The sequence below is a fragment of the Penicillium expansum genome (genome assembly GCF_000769745.1).
Source record: "Penicillium expansum strain MD-8 chromosome Unknown contig238, whole genome shotgun sequence".
Taxonomy (NCBI): Eukaryota; Fungi; Ascomycota; class Eurotiomycetes; order Eurotiales; family Aspergillaceae; genus Penicillium; species Penicillium expansum.
In genome coordinates this window covers 64,016-79,306 of record NW_015971370.1, presented here as the reverse complement: position 1 = coordinate 79,306, position 15,291 = coordinate 64,016, and the positions used below count along the sequence as shown (strand labels likewise).

At 49.8% G+C, this 15,291-nt stretch overlaps 7 protein-coding genes across 7 annotated transcripts; 4 read left to right on the top strand and 3 right to left on the bottom strand.

Moving 5' to 3' along the window:
• Positions 1-168: 168 nt before the first annotated feature.
• PEX2_071790 (uncharacterized protein) lies at positions 169-891 on the bottom strand (the record flags this gene model as incomplete). Its single annotated transcript, XM_016744449.1, has 1 exon — positions 169-891. The coding sequence occupies one exon, from the start codon at positions 889-891 to the stop codon at positions 169-171; it is 723 nt and encodes a 240-aa protein (XP_016597033.1).
• A 1,065-nt stretch (positions 892-1,956) lies between these two features.
• PEX2_071780 (uncharacterized protein) lies at positions 1,957-2,403 on the top strand (the record flags this gene model as incomplete). Its single annotated transcript, XM_016744448.1, has 1 exon — positions 1,957-2,403. One exon carries the CDS (start codon positions 1,957-1,959, stop codon positions 2,401-2,403), a length of 447 nt encoding a protein of 148 aa, XP_016597032.1.
• A 627-nt stretch (positions 2,404-3,030) lies between these two features.
• PEX2_071770 (40S ribosomal eS8 domain-containing protein) lies at positions 3,031-5,133 on the top strand (the record flags this gene model as incomplete). The annotated part of the gene is made up of 3 exons (XM_016744447.1): positions 3,031-3,591; positions 4,397-4,491; positions 4,605-5,133. 3 exons carry the CDS (start codon positions 3,031-3,033, stop codon positions 5,131-5,133), a joined length of 1,185 nt encoding a protein of 394 aa, XP_016597031.1.
• A 440-nt stretch (positions 5,134-5,573) lies between these two features.
• Positions 5,574-6,602, top strand: PEX2_071760 (metallophosphatase domain-containing protein; the record flags this gene model as incomplete). The annotated part of the gene is made up of 1 exon (XM_016744446.1): positions 5,574-6,602. The coding sequence occupies one exon, from the start codon at positions 5,574-5,576 to the stop codon at positions 6,600-6,602; it is 1,029 nt and encodes a 342-aa protein (XP_016597030.1).
• Positions 6,603-7,188: 586 nt separating this feature from the next.
• Positions 7,189-9,581, bottom strand: PEX2_071750 (glucan endo-1,3-beta-D-glucosidase; the record flags this gene model as incomplete). The annotated part of the gene is made up of 5 exons (XM_016744445.1): positions 7,189-7,208; positions 7,263-7,522; positions 7,583-7,644; positions 7,706-9,430; positions 9,489-9,581. 5 exons carry the CDS (start codon positions 9,579-9,581, stop codon positions 7,189-7,191), a joined length of 2,160 nt encoding a protein of 719 aa, XP_016597029.1.
• Positions 9,582-11,486: 1,905 nt separating this feature from the next.
• PEX2_071740 (UTP14 family protein) lies at positions 11,487-14,422 on the bottom strand (the record flags this gene model as incomplete). The annotated part of the gene is made up of 2 exons (XM_016744444.1): positions 11,487-11,669; positions 11,729-14,422. 2 exons carry the CDS (start codon positions 14,420-14,422, stop codon positions 11,487-11,489), a joined length of 2,877 nt encoding a protein of 958 aa, XP_016597028.1.
• Positions 14,423-14,711: 289 nt separating this feature from the next.
• Positions 14,712-15,270, top strand: PEX2_071730 (mitochondrial 54S ribosomal protein mL41; the record flags this gene model as incomplete). The annotated part of the gene is made up of 2 exons (XM_016744443.1): positions 14,712-14,912; positions 14,977-15,270. 2 exons carry the CDS (start codon positions 14,712-14,714, stop codon positions 15,268-15,270), a joined length of 495 nt encoding a protein of 164 aa, XP_016597027.1.
• Positions 15,271-15,291: the final 21 nt, after the last annotated feature.

Genomic DNA, 15,291 nt, shown 5'->3' with positions numbered 1-15,291 from the left:
CATCGAGATGAGATAGGATAAGCAGATATAGAAGTGAGGTATATACTCTTTTCTATTTGCTGAAGAGCGGCAAGATTAATTACTAGATCGTCAGTCAGTGAAATGCACCAACAGAAAATATGGAGTCAAGTTAGAACCACGGGGGAAGGGGAAGGGGAAGGGGAAGGGTTAGAATGGGATTAAGAAAAAGGGGAATACTAACAGCAAACCAATCGTCAAATCACCATGAATCTTCGCCTTGAGCTGAACCTCAATATCCAGATTCAAGTCCAACCGCAAACGAAGCTGCTCATCACGACCACCATCATCTTCCTTCTTATCCTCGCCACCACCGAGAATACCGCCAACAGCCTTGCCCGCACTACCAGTCACCCCGTTCAGGGCATTACCGGCTGTGTTCTGCACGAGCTGGCCGGCCTGGTCTACGCCACCAACGCCCGGAAGCCCGCCGAGCGGACTGCCGTTTTGTTGTTGCTGTTGTGGCTGGCGCTGGCGACGGACGCGACGCTGGGGTCTAGGCTCTGGCTCCATTTCGCTGCGGGCGATGGATTCGGTATCTGATTCTTGGGGACGGGGACGAGGTCTGCGACGACGACGTTCGGGCTTGGGTTGGGGTTCTGTTTCAGGTTCTGGCTCGGGTTCGTCTTCTTGTTGTTCGGGCTCTGGCTCAGGTTCTGAGTCTGGTTCTTGTTGTTTGGCGGGTTCTTCGGGCTTGGACTCGTCTTCTTTAGGTTGCTTGTCCTGGTCCTGGTCTTGTTCCGATGATGGAGGGGTTTGTTCTTGTTTGGCGGGAGACTTTTTGCCTAGCTTAGGAGGGGCACGTTTGGGTTTGTTGGGGGTTGTGGTTGTTGAGTCGGGATTGGGAGTGGGTGGTTGTTCTTGGTCGGACATATTGGAAATAAAAGAAGAAGGTTGTTCAGGCGGGGGAATGAGGGGAATATGAATTGATTCGAGAACGAGATATGGAAGGACAATGCGTCAGAAACGGGATAAATGAATTACTATGTAATCGTGCGTATAGTGTAATGATGTAGATTATCCAACCGTTTATATCATCAGAGGGGCCACTAGGCTTGAATAAAACCGGGCCTTGTAAACAGAATCTAGCCGCCTCCGACGTCAGATGGAAACGCTGCTGTGGTTTGGGGGTCCATCGGTGCCAGACGTCGGGCTGAGAGAGTCTGGTTCAGGAGATACTACATAAATGACGGGCTGGGGAATCCTATAATTGGAAAAAGTATGACGTCCGGGACAAGGATCAAGACGTGGAGCGCATATGGAGTAACCTTGTACTTTGTATAACATTTCCATCGGAAAATAATAGTGGCCACCGAGTTTCACGCGCCAATCAGACTGGATATCGGTGAATTTGGTGCATTGACGTTCTCCACATAAATAGATTAAGTAGACGTAAGACCCTGTGGGAAATGATATGACGCAACCCAACGTCAAGTTCTTCACAGCAAATTGCAAATTGCCTGTATAGACGAGACGAGTCAGCCAATGAGATTGATAAATGCCAAGCAGTTTTACTTGTTCCTGGTTTTTTTCCTTTTGGTTCAGGCCACGAGTCTCCCTCTGTTTCCACGGATCGTGACGGGACGAGGCGGATATCCAATTGGTCACTTGGGAGATTCCGGATATTTACTGTAGACTTTTCGCTGTGGACACGACCGTTGTGACAGGTCTAGCCAGATATTGTCCTTTGACAATGACGGTCGTGCAGTTGGAGAGAAGTTGGAGAGGAGCAGCCTCCAACGTCATATCCCGCACTTGATATGATGTCGCCGTTTACCCTTCCATGTCGAATCATATCATATCGTCCCTTTCTTCCCTTTTTGGTTTATGTTTAGGATATCCTTCTACTTTTATACCTTTTTCTTCTTTTGAAATCATATTCTTCCTACCTCTATACTCCATACTCCATACTCTATAATCTAGTCCATCACATCCATTATGGCAACCCTTGAAAAGACCAAGCAACAGCCCAAGAAGCTCCCCGTGCAAGAGGACCTCTCCGATGGTGAAGACTATGACAGCGCCGACGACTACACCGATGAGGAGGAGGAAGTACCACAAACAAAGGCCCAGAAGAAGAAACAATTGCAGAAGAAGCCACTGCAGAAACAGAAACAACCCGTTCAAGAATACGACTCCGACGAATACACGGACGAAGATGACTACGGCTCAGACGAGTACGAATACTCCGATGACGAAGCCGTGCAGCCCTACTCGAATGAAAATTCAGATTTCAAGCCCTCCGGAGGCATGGACGTCCTCCATAAGGAAGAGAAATCAATGCTGGACGAGGAAGGCATGAAGTTGAGATTGGAACTGAATCTGGAAATCGAGGTCGAGCTCAAGGCACGCATTCACGGAGACCTCACCATAGCTCTTATGTAAGTAATAACTGAGGCATGCAATCCCTCCCCCGAACCCTTTGGAGAATGTCTGCTCAAAGACCGAATTAGGAGTTGATCGCGTTTTATCAACAACAGGGCTTGATCACCCATTACCCCCAGTCTGGTTCCATTGCCAGTCCTATCACGAAGATCCAACGTCGTCACGAGTGATCCTTTTCAATGCTTCAATTGCTTCGATGCTGCTTTCCATAGAGCCATGTTTTTGATTTAATATTCCATTTGTCTGTTCAGGGTCTTTTTCTTTTTCTTTTGCAATGGTTTTCCTGGTCGGCGTGCAGGGCCAAGGGGATGCGATACACCGGAGTGTATACTGCTATGTATATTCCTTAAGCAATCACAATGGAGTTGAATTCATTTTTCTTGAAGTGCAGTAGTGCAATAGTGGTGTTAGTGAGGTGTAGTGTGTGTACGGAGTAAAGTGTCAGACACTGCGGAAACTGTGAAGCCGAGGCCCCGGTCTTGGCACTGATTTTCTACTGGCTCGTTGTGTTACCAACTCCCCTCTGACTTCGTACGGGGTGTTATTCTGTACTCGGTTCAAATCCCAATTGTTTCACTGGTTTCGCACGAATCCAGCCTGTACACCTCTCCCAATACAACCGCCACCATGTCGTCCAAAGACTTCATCATCAAGCACATGAACGCCGACCACCAAGAGTCTCTCATACTATTCCTACAAGCCTACTGCGGTATCACATCCACCCAAGCCAAAAACGCCCACCTGGAAGAACTCAGCACCTCAAACCTGATCATCACCGCTCATGGTACCCGCTACAGCGTCCCCATTGAACCCGCGATGAAGAATTACTCGGAGGCACGCGGCCGAATGGTCGCCATGCACAAGGAAAGCCTGAAGCGTCTGGGCCGCAGCGAGATTACACTCACAGAGTACCGTGCCCCGCGCGGTATCCAGGCTGTCATCTTTGTGCTGTGTGCGTTGTTCTACGTCACCTGCTTCCAGCGCAGCAACCTGCAGCCTGGCTCGGATCTCTACGAGTACTTGGAGCTCCAGCGTGTACCCTGGTTTCCGCGTCTCGTCTGCATTCTCCAGCCGTACGTCGTGGGTATTCATATCATCGAGACCGTCGCGCTGGTTGTGACTCAGTTGAAGCCCCTGAATGTGCCTGTTCTGTCGGGATTGTGGTGGAAGTGGGTTGCGTCGTGTTTCGTTGAGGGATACGGTTCGTTCTCGCGCATTAAGCAGTTCGTTAAGGAGCAGAAGGCGAAGAACGGCAAGAGCCAGTAGAGGGTAGCATTAAGCAGCCAATGGTGACGGGTGCAATTACTGGCGGAGAGTCAATCATTTGTATTTGTATGGATATCAGGTCTCAAGGACTGGAAATTGACACGATTGAAGGTTCAATGCTGTATAACGTTAGGATGTAAATGGCTTGAATGTTCAGATCGGGTACGATAGCCCCTTCCAGATCATGGATCAACGTAGTATCACGTGACTCTATACTGAGTCAGCCACAGAACATCACCTGACTGATCCAGTGACCGGTCCAGTGACTGGAGCCGCTAATCCCAATTTGGCCTAGTGTCAGTTAGGGCACTACACAAGCGAGCGACACAGTGCGCCCTGCGAAATTCAGCGACTCCACGACCTCAAACTCCCACGACAACCCTACGACAACTAATCTGTGTTTCTGGTGAAGGGCTGCACATTTAGAGGTGAGTTATCGGGCTATCTCAACTCCTGCAAGGTTTCTTTCGAAAAATTCTGTTTCGCTCGCTGCGCCCATCAATTTCGATCATCGGTATTCAATTCCTCCACATCAACTTTCGATCCTGTCTCGCTTTCAACGGTCACTCAACCACTCCACAACCACTGTCGCCAAGCTATTCGATATTTGAAGATTGATATTGTACGGCGCTCGCGACGAAACAGAAGGATTGAAAGGAAGAAAAAAAAAAGAAATCTTGTTGAAGGTCCACAATCAACAATATCTAACTTGTGTCCGTCGACTTAGACCCCTCCATCAATCGCAAACATGGGTATTTCTCGGGATTCTCGCCACAAGCGCAGCGCCACTGGTGCCAAGCGCGCTCACTACCGCAAGAAGAGGTACGATTATATCAACCCAGAATGAGGTCGAATGTTTCTTTTGGAAGGAGAGAAGAAGAAAAAAGGATTCGATATACCAGTTGCACAGATTCTTACATGTCTTTGTCCTACAGAGCGTTCGAGAAGGGCCGCCAGCCCGCCAACACCCGTATTGGCACCAAGCGCATCCACCTTGTCCGCACCCGTGGTGGCAACCAGAAGTTCCGTGGTCTCCGTCTCGAGTCCGGTAACTTCTCGTGGGGCTCCGAGGGTATCTCCCGCAAGACCCGTGTCATTGGAGTGTCCTTCCACCCCTCCAACAACGAGCTGGTCCGCACAAACACCCTGACCAAGTCCGCCGTTGTCCAGATTGACGCTGCCCCCTTCCGTCAGTGGTACGAGGCTCACTACGGTCAGCCCATCGGCCGTAGACGCCAGCAGAAGACTGAGGCTACCGAGGAGAAGAAGTCCGCCTCCGTCGCCAAGAAGCAGGCTGCCCGCTTCGCTGACTCCGGTAAGACTGAGTCCGCTATCGAGCGCCAGTTCGAGTCCGGTCGTCTGTTCGCCGTTGTTGCCTCGCGCCCCGGCCAGTCCGGCCGCTGTGACGGTTACATTCTGGAGGGTGAGGAGCTTGCTTTCTACCAGAAGGCTATCCGCAAGTAAACGAAAAAATAAAATATTCGGTTGTTGCAACGGGTGGATCGGAGTTTCAGCTATGTCATGATCAGAGCATCCACAGGATGCAATTTGTCTGTAGAGCTCTGAGCCGTCAAATCCATGGGAATTGTTCCTAGTTTCATCTCTTCGCTGGTAATTGCCTTCCTTGCGTAGTGAGATTGCGTAGTGAGGATATACCAGTATACGGAGTAGAGTACCGTCTATTGTCGACAAGCTGTGGCACGACGTACTTGGACTAAGACAGGTGATTAACATACAAGTACCATGTAGTATGAAATTTCAATTCATATTTTCTTATAGAATTTCTAATGCTTCTTTTGTAAGTGCGTTGAACCTTGGAGTGATCTCCGGGGTGCCTCCCGGGCCCGAGCTCTCATGCTTATCCATCTCTCCCCCACAGCCCAACCTTCCCTCAAACACCAAACATGTCTACCATCAAAACCCGCGTCTGCATGATATCAGACACCCATACAAGCACTCCACACCCACCCCAAAAAACCGACTATGCCTACCGCTACCCCCTCCCAAAAGCAAACATCCTCCTCCACGCCGGCGACCTCACAAAAGTGGGGTACCGCGTCGAGCACGAAGCAATGATCGCCATGCTCGCCGACGCCGACGCAGAACTCAAGCTCGTAATAGCAGGAAACCACGACATCACCCTAGACGAAGAATACTTCACAACCTTCGGCTACACCCGCCATAAGCGCCCAGAAAAACTAGGCGAAGAATCCATTCTGCTATCAGACGACAACCTCCAAACAACCCTACGCACCTCCTCAACCAAAAGCCCAAACACAGACTCCCTAAAGGAATATGTCCGCTCTATAAAATCCCTCTGGACAAGCGAAGCCGCCCAAAAAGCAGGAATAATTTACCTAGAAGAAGGAATCCATACCTTCACCCTCTCAACAGGCGCAACATTCACTCTCTATGCATCTCCATACCAACCGGAATTCTACAACTGGGCATTCGGGTATCCCCGCGACCAAGACCGCTATAACCCCGCCCCCGCTACACAGACACAACCCCAAAATCCAATCCCGGATTACCCCGCCATCGACATCCTACTAACCCACGGCCCGCCCGCCGGAGTCCTGGATCAGGTCCCGCCTGATTTGAAAGTTGGATGTGAACATCTCCTCCGAGCGGCGTGGCGCGCGAAGCCGCGACTGCATCTCTTCGGTCATATTCATGAGGGGTGGGGTGCGCAGCGTGGGGTGTGGGATGATGAGGCGGGTGGCGGTGGTGTCAAGCTTGAAGATGTGCCGACGGATGCGGAGGAGATGCTGGAGAATCGGGGCGCGTTTTATGATGTTAGTGCCGGAGCGGATCGGCCGCTGCGGGTTGGGGAGGAGACGCTTTTTGTTAATGGGAGTATTATGACGGTCAATTATCAGGCGAGAAATGCGCCGTGGGTGGTCGATTTGGAGCTTCCTGTTGCTGGGGGGTAGGTTCTGGTGTTTTGTTGTTGGGCAACTATGGACATACTACTGAACTGATAGCAGGAGGTTGGTGCTGGTGTTAAGGGAAATAAGAGAAGAGGAGAGATCCCTAAGGAGCATTGATCATTGGCGTACATTTCCACCGGTATGGGTTTTCGATTAAATATATATATCGTGAAGGGCTGTATTGTTCTATACAAAGTATAACTAAGTCTTGGGTAGTTAGTATATATAAGAAAGAGATAAGAAACTGAGTTGCATCCAGAATATATATTTACTAAGCGCTAGGATAAAAATGCATGCACCGAAATAACTATGAATTGAGCATTGCTACTTTATGAATAAAATAAGTTAGGATCAAAATAGGAATAATACTTATCTAATAATTGTCATTTCGTTCTATATATACCTAGGTACGCAGTACAGCACAAGAAATAGCTAACTATGTTGTACGAAGAAAACTCTCCGAACCTCAGTAGAACCACCCGAGAAACAGAACCAATAAAAAATCAAATCATGAGGCCAAAAAAAATCAATGAAAAGCAAATTAACCCCCCAACTCCTTACTTTAAGAAAATTTGTCTTGAATCCCCCTTTAAGGAGCACCACCGAGACCTAGAATATTCGTTAGCTTCCAGAAAAACAATCCTACTCCACCTAGAGACTCACCAGCAGCAAACGCCAGGTACCAAGTGCGCGTAGCACCGCCATCAATCCAGCTGTAGTTGAAGTTCGGCTGGGCAAAGAAATCCCACGATGCTTTGGGGTCGATGAGGGCCAGGTTGGCGTATAGCACACCCCTCCATCCGCCATCAACCTTGGAGGCCGGTGTTGAGGCATTTTCAGCGAACATCGCCTGCCATTCCTGGTGCACGAATTCCTTTCGTCGTGTGAAGGGGGTGTGTGGCATAAGGGGTAGCATGTGGATACTATGGTACTTGTTAGCGATAGTTCGGAGTGAAAGAATAGCGGGACGGTGGTGTACTTACCCCTGGACGAATTCGAGGTTTGCTCCGAAGTAGGTCGTGTGATCGACCTTGTTTTCGAATAACTGTTTCGATCCTTTAGTGTCGAGTTTGGGTCAGACATGGAATGAGGATGGCGGTACTTACGATTCCAGTGACTTTGTTTCCAGTAAAGTTTGCTGGCTGGTTGACATTGTCATCCTCCATCAAGAAATAGTTATTGAGCGACCGACCGAGGATTCCCAGCATGATATTGCCACGAGCTTCCATGCTAGCATCGCCGGTCGTCTGTCCCCACATCTTGATCGCATACGCGAACATGGTATCTTCCGAGGTGGATTCTTGGTCTTTGCCATCGAAAGACTCGAACAAACCTTTCGCCCACGAGTGGCCGTTATACCAATCGAACGAGCGCGAGAATGGGAAGTGGGGATCATCTGCAACAGAGTTACCAGCATCACGAACAAGCATGTTGACCCACTCTTTGTTCGCGGCAAGCCAGCTGGGATCAAGAGAGCCGATGATGGCGGCTGCTTGGATGAAGTAGCCATAGTGGAAGTGGTGGTCGTTGTACGCGGTGTTTCCGAAATCCTGGTTCAGGTCGCCGTTGTAGCCGGCGGTCGAGACAACGCCCTTCCAGACGGCGTCGTAGGCGAGTGGGTATTGCTGCTTGTTCTGCACGAATAGATCGAAGGATTTCTTGAGTTGTTGGAAGGCATCTGTTGCTAGATCGACGTTGTTGCCGAGCTGGTTGACCGTGTACACTAGCGTTGCGAACTTGCTCAACGCCTTGCCGCTGTAGTACATACTGTTGAGATTTGTCTGATCAGAGATGTTCTGCTTGAGCTCGTTGGGAGCAGCCTGGAGAATGGCGTGCTGGGCTGCGGCAGAAAGTTCGTGAGCACTGCCCTGGGTGGTTGACCACGGGGCAAATCCAATATTGATGGGGAGGTTCTGTTCGATCATAGTCCAGCTTTCTCCAATCACAGCAGTGGAGTTGCCCTTTGTTGTGGTGCGAAGGTGAATATCTGTGATACGGCCCTGGGTGGCATTGTCGAAGGATTGGACGTGATGAGGTAGGGCGAACATGATCAGAGGAGTACCTTTGATATCCTTCCCGGCCTTGGTCCAAGAAAGCGTGTAGCTGCCCACATTATCTGTCACAGAGCCGGAGATCTCTCCTGCCACCGGGTAGACACCAGACGAGTTGTCATAGAACTTTTCGCCAGACCTGCCCGCGGAGTTCTTCGCGACTTGAATAGTACCAGAAAAGCCCTTGGGACCCTGAAGATGGGTCTTTGAGACTAGCTTGAACATCGGATCCTCACCATTAGTAGGGGTGGCATAGGCAAGCCAGGTCGTGTCGTCCTCAAGGAAGACTTGGTACTTGAAGATGCCGGGCCTAGGCGAGCCAGCGCTGACGACCTTGCGGAAGAAAACACCACTTTCAATCAGGGGCTGCAGATCATTGTACACAGCTGTTATATAGCCCATGCCTTGCACAACGGGGAAAGTGATCTGCTGAGCTGAGCCTGGGGAGCGCTTGATCACAGCGTGGGCTGAGAAAGCCTTTGGCTGTTCGACGTTCATGATGGAAGATTGGTCAAGCTCGGTTGCAGAGAAAACCAGATGTTGGAGGCCGACTGGATTGATGTAGTACTGCACTGGGTTTCCGGGGATCTTGTTGTTTGGAGGTCCATATGCGAGCATGTGAGGCTGGATATGGGAGACACCTATACCCCAGCTCTTTAGAGAGCCGGTTCCCTTGGACCATGCCAGAGAGTAGGGCTGAGTGAAGGTTGCATTGGTCTGAGAGCCCAGGAAAAGGCCGGCGTAGAACTTATTCGTCGCAACAGGGTCTGTGGTATTGGCCTATACTGTAACGTTAGAATGTCTGATTCGGATCGTACTCGCATTTGGGTGATCATACATGCTCATTTTGCACAGGGTGGTCATTTCGAGATTTGATATTAGCAGGGACAGGACCAGTCGCAACCGGCTGAAAGATATCTTGGCCGTGCATGGTTTTGGGAGGATCTGATGCAACTGGGGGTGAAGAAGGTGTTTGAACGGGCTCTACTAAGCATCAGAATATATGCAAAGTGCCACAATAATTAATTCAATCATACCATGCGCCACAGCAGTACTTGGTTTAGCCTGCAGTGAGTCTGTCACAGATACAGCTGTAGGAATTGGTGCTGAGTGTTCAGGCTGTTTTGCTGAAGTTGTCGCCCGAGTCGTAGTCGGTGCTGGTATAGTAGTAGTATTACTAAAGGATTCTAACAAATCCCCCAAGCCGTCAATGAATCGGACAATGTCGAAATGTGGAAAAGGCTGTTGCGATGAATGGCCGTCCTGTTCCAAAGCTACTCGATACACCTAGTCCAAAATGTCAATACCATGCCATATATATGTGGACATTTCTCTGAGACATACTGGGTGGGACTCAGGAATGAGTAGTCTGTTTTCACTGTTTGAAGGTGGATATTGAGTCTTAAAAGGGCCTCCAGGCTCGGTAGCTGTGAGTTGTAGAATAGTTTCTACCTTAGTTCCCACTTGCGGGAGACTGTAGGCTATTTCTGTGGCTAGAAGCCAAGTCAGCAACCCTGTAGCCTTCCATTTAGAGCATGAGTCCATGATGCAAAGTCGGATCTCGTCACGAGTGTTAAACACGCGGAGATTGTATGAAGTCTGTGTGCTATTCCTCAATTCAATCCAATTGGATATGAATTACTTGAGGGCAGACAACTTCGGAGGGGTCCAACACGCAAAGCAAAAATGGTAAAGGAGATAAAAATGAATTTAGAGGAAAGCAAGCTTACAAGTATGTACTAGGGATTCCAGGAGACGGAGTATACCCCCTCGGAGCTCAAACACTCAGGCCCAGATTGGGACAACACACGGGCTGGTTTGTTATGAATGGCCCACAGACAGATTCCACAGATTGTCGATCTTCATAGATGTCAGTAGTGTACAGTCTTTAGCCAAGGGGAATGACGGGCGTTGGGGATCGTGTCTGGCTCAGCAATGTAGGGCGCAACAGGCAACACGTCGAGTCCGCGTGCGTTCCCCACCCCCAAGAATGTGTTCGGGAATCACTGCAACGACCATTCACTCACTGAGTTATATGGGATGGAGTCACCCGGATAATTGGTGATAAATGGGAGATGGATGTGAATATCACTCAATTTAATTGAAGATATCAAATTCAGGCAGCACTTGCCAAGAGATCACCCAAGTGGAGTAGATCACAACAAGATGGAAAAGAAAGAGAAACTTCAATATATTCAGGATCAAATTGTTAAAACACCTCGAAAATGACTCAATATGAATCATCGGACTATCCATGGATACTTTTTAGTTACTTTGATGGAATCATGGGACATGTATCAGTGGTTTTATCCAAAGTCGAAGCTAATATTCCAAGGTCGAGACATCTACGCTGTATGTCATGTCATCTACATTGTCCAGGTAACCTGTGACTGAACCTAATTACAATTCTGCGTGAGGTTATAAGTCGATGTGAAAATCTGGTTGCGAGGTGAGAGGGCGAAGTATGGGGGTTGAACTATATGAACCATATTATGCACCTGGACACCTGGAGTAGCGGGAGCATAGTAATAAGACTAGTTGGCTGCTTATGCGACTTTGTGACGTCTTTTTGGTGGTCATTCTTAAGGTCTTTTCAGATGTCTCTTTAGATGTCTTTTTTTGTAGATATTTTCCCGCTTATTGGTGTTGTAGCTAGAATATAGGAGGTGCAAACGCCTTAAAATGTACAAATCCACAATTCTATGTATAACTTTCGAGAAAAGGTGAATTATCAGGGATAACAAAATGCTTTTAATTCAAAAGGCGCCGCAAAATGGGTCGCATTAGGTGCTGACATTGAACATGGCATATGTGAAGTGAAATAAGATATTTATATTCATTGCATGGGCTTCGACATGGGCTTGATGATACCCTGCTTGATCATGACACGAGGCTTGGTGCCACTCTGGAAGCTTTCTTTCGTAGACCACTCGGGGCCCAGGGGCAACCGCAGGGACCGTTCGTACTGCTGTTTGTTCTCGAACTCGTGCGGCAACTGGCTGGCCATGTACTTCTTGTTCTAGAATAGAAAGTTAGTGAGTTGTCCATCTCAGTGTGTAGGAATAAGTCTTGGCTTACCTTCTGCACTCGCTTCTGGTTGATAATGACCCGATCAAGCTTGGCGTCCTTACGCTGATGGGGCTTCACACCCGCCACAGTAGTTAGGTCTCGCTTTTGCTTCTTCTGCTGTCTCTTGCTGACACCTTCACCAGCCCAGCTGCCCCAGCCCAGGAGTGTGTTGTCCACAACCTGGTCGCCTTCGTCTTTAATCGTGTCCATCTTGTCTTGTTCAAATTCTTGAACAACTTCATCGCCGGCAAAGGCTCTCTTCACGAGGTCGTGGTTCTTAAGCAAGACAGGCACCTTCTCCTCATCATCGCTGTCGTTCTCGTCGAATTGCTGTTTTGCGAGGGTTGCCTTGGCGTTCTTTTGCTTCTTGCTCTGTTGCTTCGCTGGGGCAACTTCGGGTTGGGTAGCATCGAGTGAAATGTCAATGCTCTCTTGGGCATCTGGGGCAGTTCGGCGGCGGTTGGTGCGTTCGGTCTGAATCAACCAAGGATTCTCCTCCTCTGCGGGGGTATCCTTTTGCTGATCAGAGGAATCGCGTGAAGATTGTGAAACCTTCTTGTTGCCGGAAGCTCCTGACTTGTGCTTGGTAGTGCCGTTGACAACAATGTCAACATCGTCGTCTGATCCTGCAGCCTGTGCAGCTTCATCATCGGAATCCAGCTTCTCCTCAAACTCATTCTTGAGCAACTGCTTTACGCCAGATTTGGCGTCGGGCTTCTTTGATTGACCGAACTTTCGTCGACCGACCTCCGACTCTGCCTCAGACAGAGACTCTTCTCCGTGCAGTTCACGGTTGATTTGGCGAAGCTCCGCATCGTTTTGTTCTTTGCGGGCGGCGTCGGCATTTTTCATGAATTTCATTTCGAAAAGGTCAGCATGGCGCCCCTTCACGCCATCACCGGCATCATTACCGCCCTCGAGAGCCTTGAGCTTCTTCTGGATCTTCTGTCTTTCCACATCGGAACCCTCCTCGTTCCAAGGGTCCTCATCTTCTGACTCGGAGCTTGAAGAGCCCAAGTAGTCATCGTCTCCATTAGAAACACGCTTGCCTTCGATTCTCTTCCGTAGCTCCTCCTCTCTTTGGGCCAAGTCGGCTGCACTGTTGCGAGCCTCCTCGTCCCAGGCAGTGCGACCGGTCTGCTTCAAGCCCTTGGCCCATTTGCTTTCACGGTGCTTGGAACCCATGCGAGCTTCGGCCCTCAAACGCTCGTTCTTCTCTTGGTCCATGTCGTCCATATCCACACCGGCTTCCATGAGTGCGTTTTGCTCCTGTTGCTCCATCTTCTCGCGCTCCTTCCGGTGAACACGGCGATAAGACTTGCTCTTGATCTTCTTGATGCGCTTGGCGCGAACTTCCTCTCTGAAAAGCAGGTCACGTCGCTTGCGGAGTTCTGCGCGCCGAGCCTGGATCTCCTCAATAGGAATATTGCGGGCCTGTAATTCTTCGAAACTCTGGATCTGGTCCTCGGCTGACTTGCCTTCAGCCTCAGCCAGTCCACTCTCGACAAGGATGTTCTGGATGGCGTTTTCGAGATCTGTCTGTGGCTTGGCAGCTTCCAAGCGGTGGGTCTGCTCAGCATCGGGATCACGTAGCGGGAAGGAAAGGTGTTCAGCTCTGCGGTTGGCTTTGACGGTTTCGAGCCATCGGTTTAAAGTCTCCTTGCTCTTCTCATAGGCAGCAGTCCGGTCAAGTCGGTCCTGTTGGCGTTTAGCCAGAGGAGCATCTAGCTTGCCGGGAATGCCCGATTTTGATGCCTGGACAACAGAGTCGATATGTTTGAGCGAGTTCTTGAGGCGGGAGTCCGTGATTGAGGGTAGGAGATCGGCGACAGTCAATTTGTTGGCGGATGTCAAGCCATATTCTGAGTGCTTGTTTTGTTCTTGTGACTTTTGAGTGCGCTTAATAGGTTTTTCGGTCTCCATAGACTGAACAAAGTCTTGTAGTTTCGAAAGTCCGTGCGGATCTGCATCGGCGTCTTCGTCTGAGATAGAAAGCTCGTCGTCGCTGGCATCGCTTTCACTGTCCCCCTCTGACCCAGAATCCTCGTCACTATCGTATTTCGCTGCCCGCTTGGCTTTCTTAGCTGCTTCCTGGGCCTCCTCCTCCTCGGCTGCTACATTCATATCCCAGGCGGTAGTGAGATCAATGGCATCTTCTCCCAGGTCATCGTCCTCATCGTAGTCTTCACCGTCAGATTCCTCATCCGACTCGTCGACATCTTCAGACAAGCTGATCTCTGTAGGCTTCTTTGGCTTGGGTGCCGCTTTCTTGGGCTGAGATTTAGACTTGGATGCGCGGAAAGTGAAGCCCTCGAATCGCTCTTCGTCGCTCTCACCGAGAGCTTCGTCGCTGTCCAATTCACTGTCGTTATCGCTGTTCACTTGTCCGAGGGTCCATTCGTGTCCTTCACTGTCGCTGCCACCATCAAGGCTTCCGGTGTCCTCGGTTCTGCGGCGTTTGTAGTGGGCAGTGGTGTCCTCCTCGTCGTTCTCGTCGTCGTCATCGCCGCCGGTGTTTCTTTTGCGGTTGAAAGTGCCATCATCATAGGCTCCAAGACGACTGCGCTTAACACCCAATCTAGTGTGAATTGTCTTCTCTGCAATAGACAGCGCATTCAGCGACCGAGTGCTTTTCCGCTTCGGTGCTGATTTCTGCGCCGAGCGGTCTTTCGGACCCTGCTTCTGAGTCTGGCTGCGAGGCATAGTGGCGTATGAGTCAAGAAATTAAATTCTTAACTAAGAAAGAAGCTTCAGATCAGTACTAAAAAAGTACCAAATGATCTGATGGCTGCTTCCAAGAGGGGTGTAGATGGCGTTGAACTTTTTTTCCCGGCAGAAAAAAAGTTCTCGGCGCGGAGATTAGCGCGACCCGTTCATTCGTCGAGTTTTGTCTCCCAACTCCCTCCGGGACAACTCGACTCGCTCTATCCCCCTTCTGTTCCAACTTTAAGGCTATAGAACTGTCGCCATCATGTTCAAGCCCACACAGCCAATGATGGTGCGTTTGCGCTTGACCACCAAGCAGGTCAATGGTGGCTACTACAAGGGAAACCGGACCGGCTCCATGGGTCACTTCGACAAGAGAGGCACATACAGGCCCGATTTGACAAAGCACCGTGTTTATATGCCTGCGGAGAAGCTTGAAATTCCCGGGAGACATTACACCGCTGAGACTGCGAAGGTGCCATTCACTGTGAGCATTCAGAACAAACTGATACCAGTTGGCTGAAATGTCTGATCTGCTAACATGGTTATAGCTCGCCCCCTTCATCACAAAACACATGCGCAAGACACCATCGAACTACGTTCAAGATATCGAGAGAAATGGCCGAAAGATTACTGTGATCAGAGGATTTGAGGGCAAGGACTATTTGGAGAAGTGGGCCGAGACCGCCGAAGCCGAAGAGGCCCGACTAGCACAACCGTACACCAAGAAGATCGAGAAGATCGAGTCCAAGCCGACGCCGCAGCTTAAGCAGACTGTTCAGATTGAGACCCAAGAGCTGGCCCAAACGCCCAAGACGCCCAAGCCCTCCAAGACCCTTTTCTAAACACCCCAAAAGACTGAAACC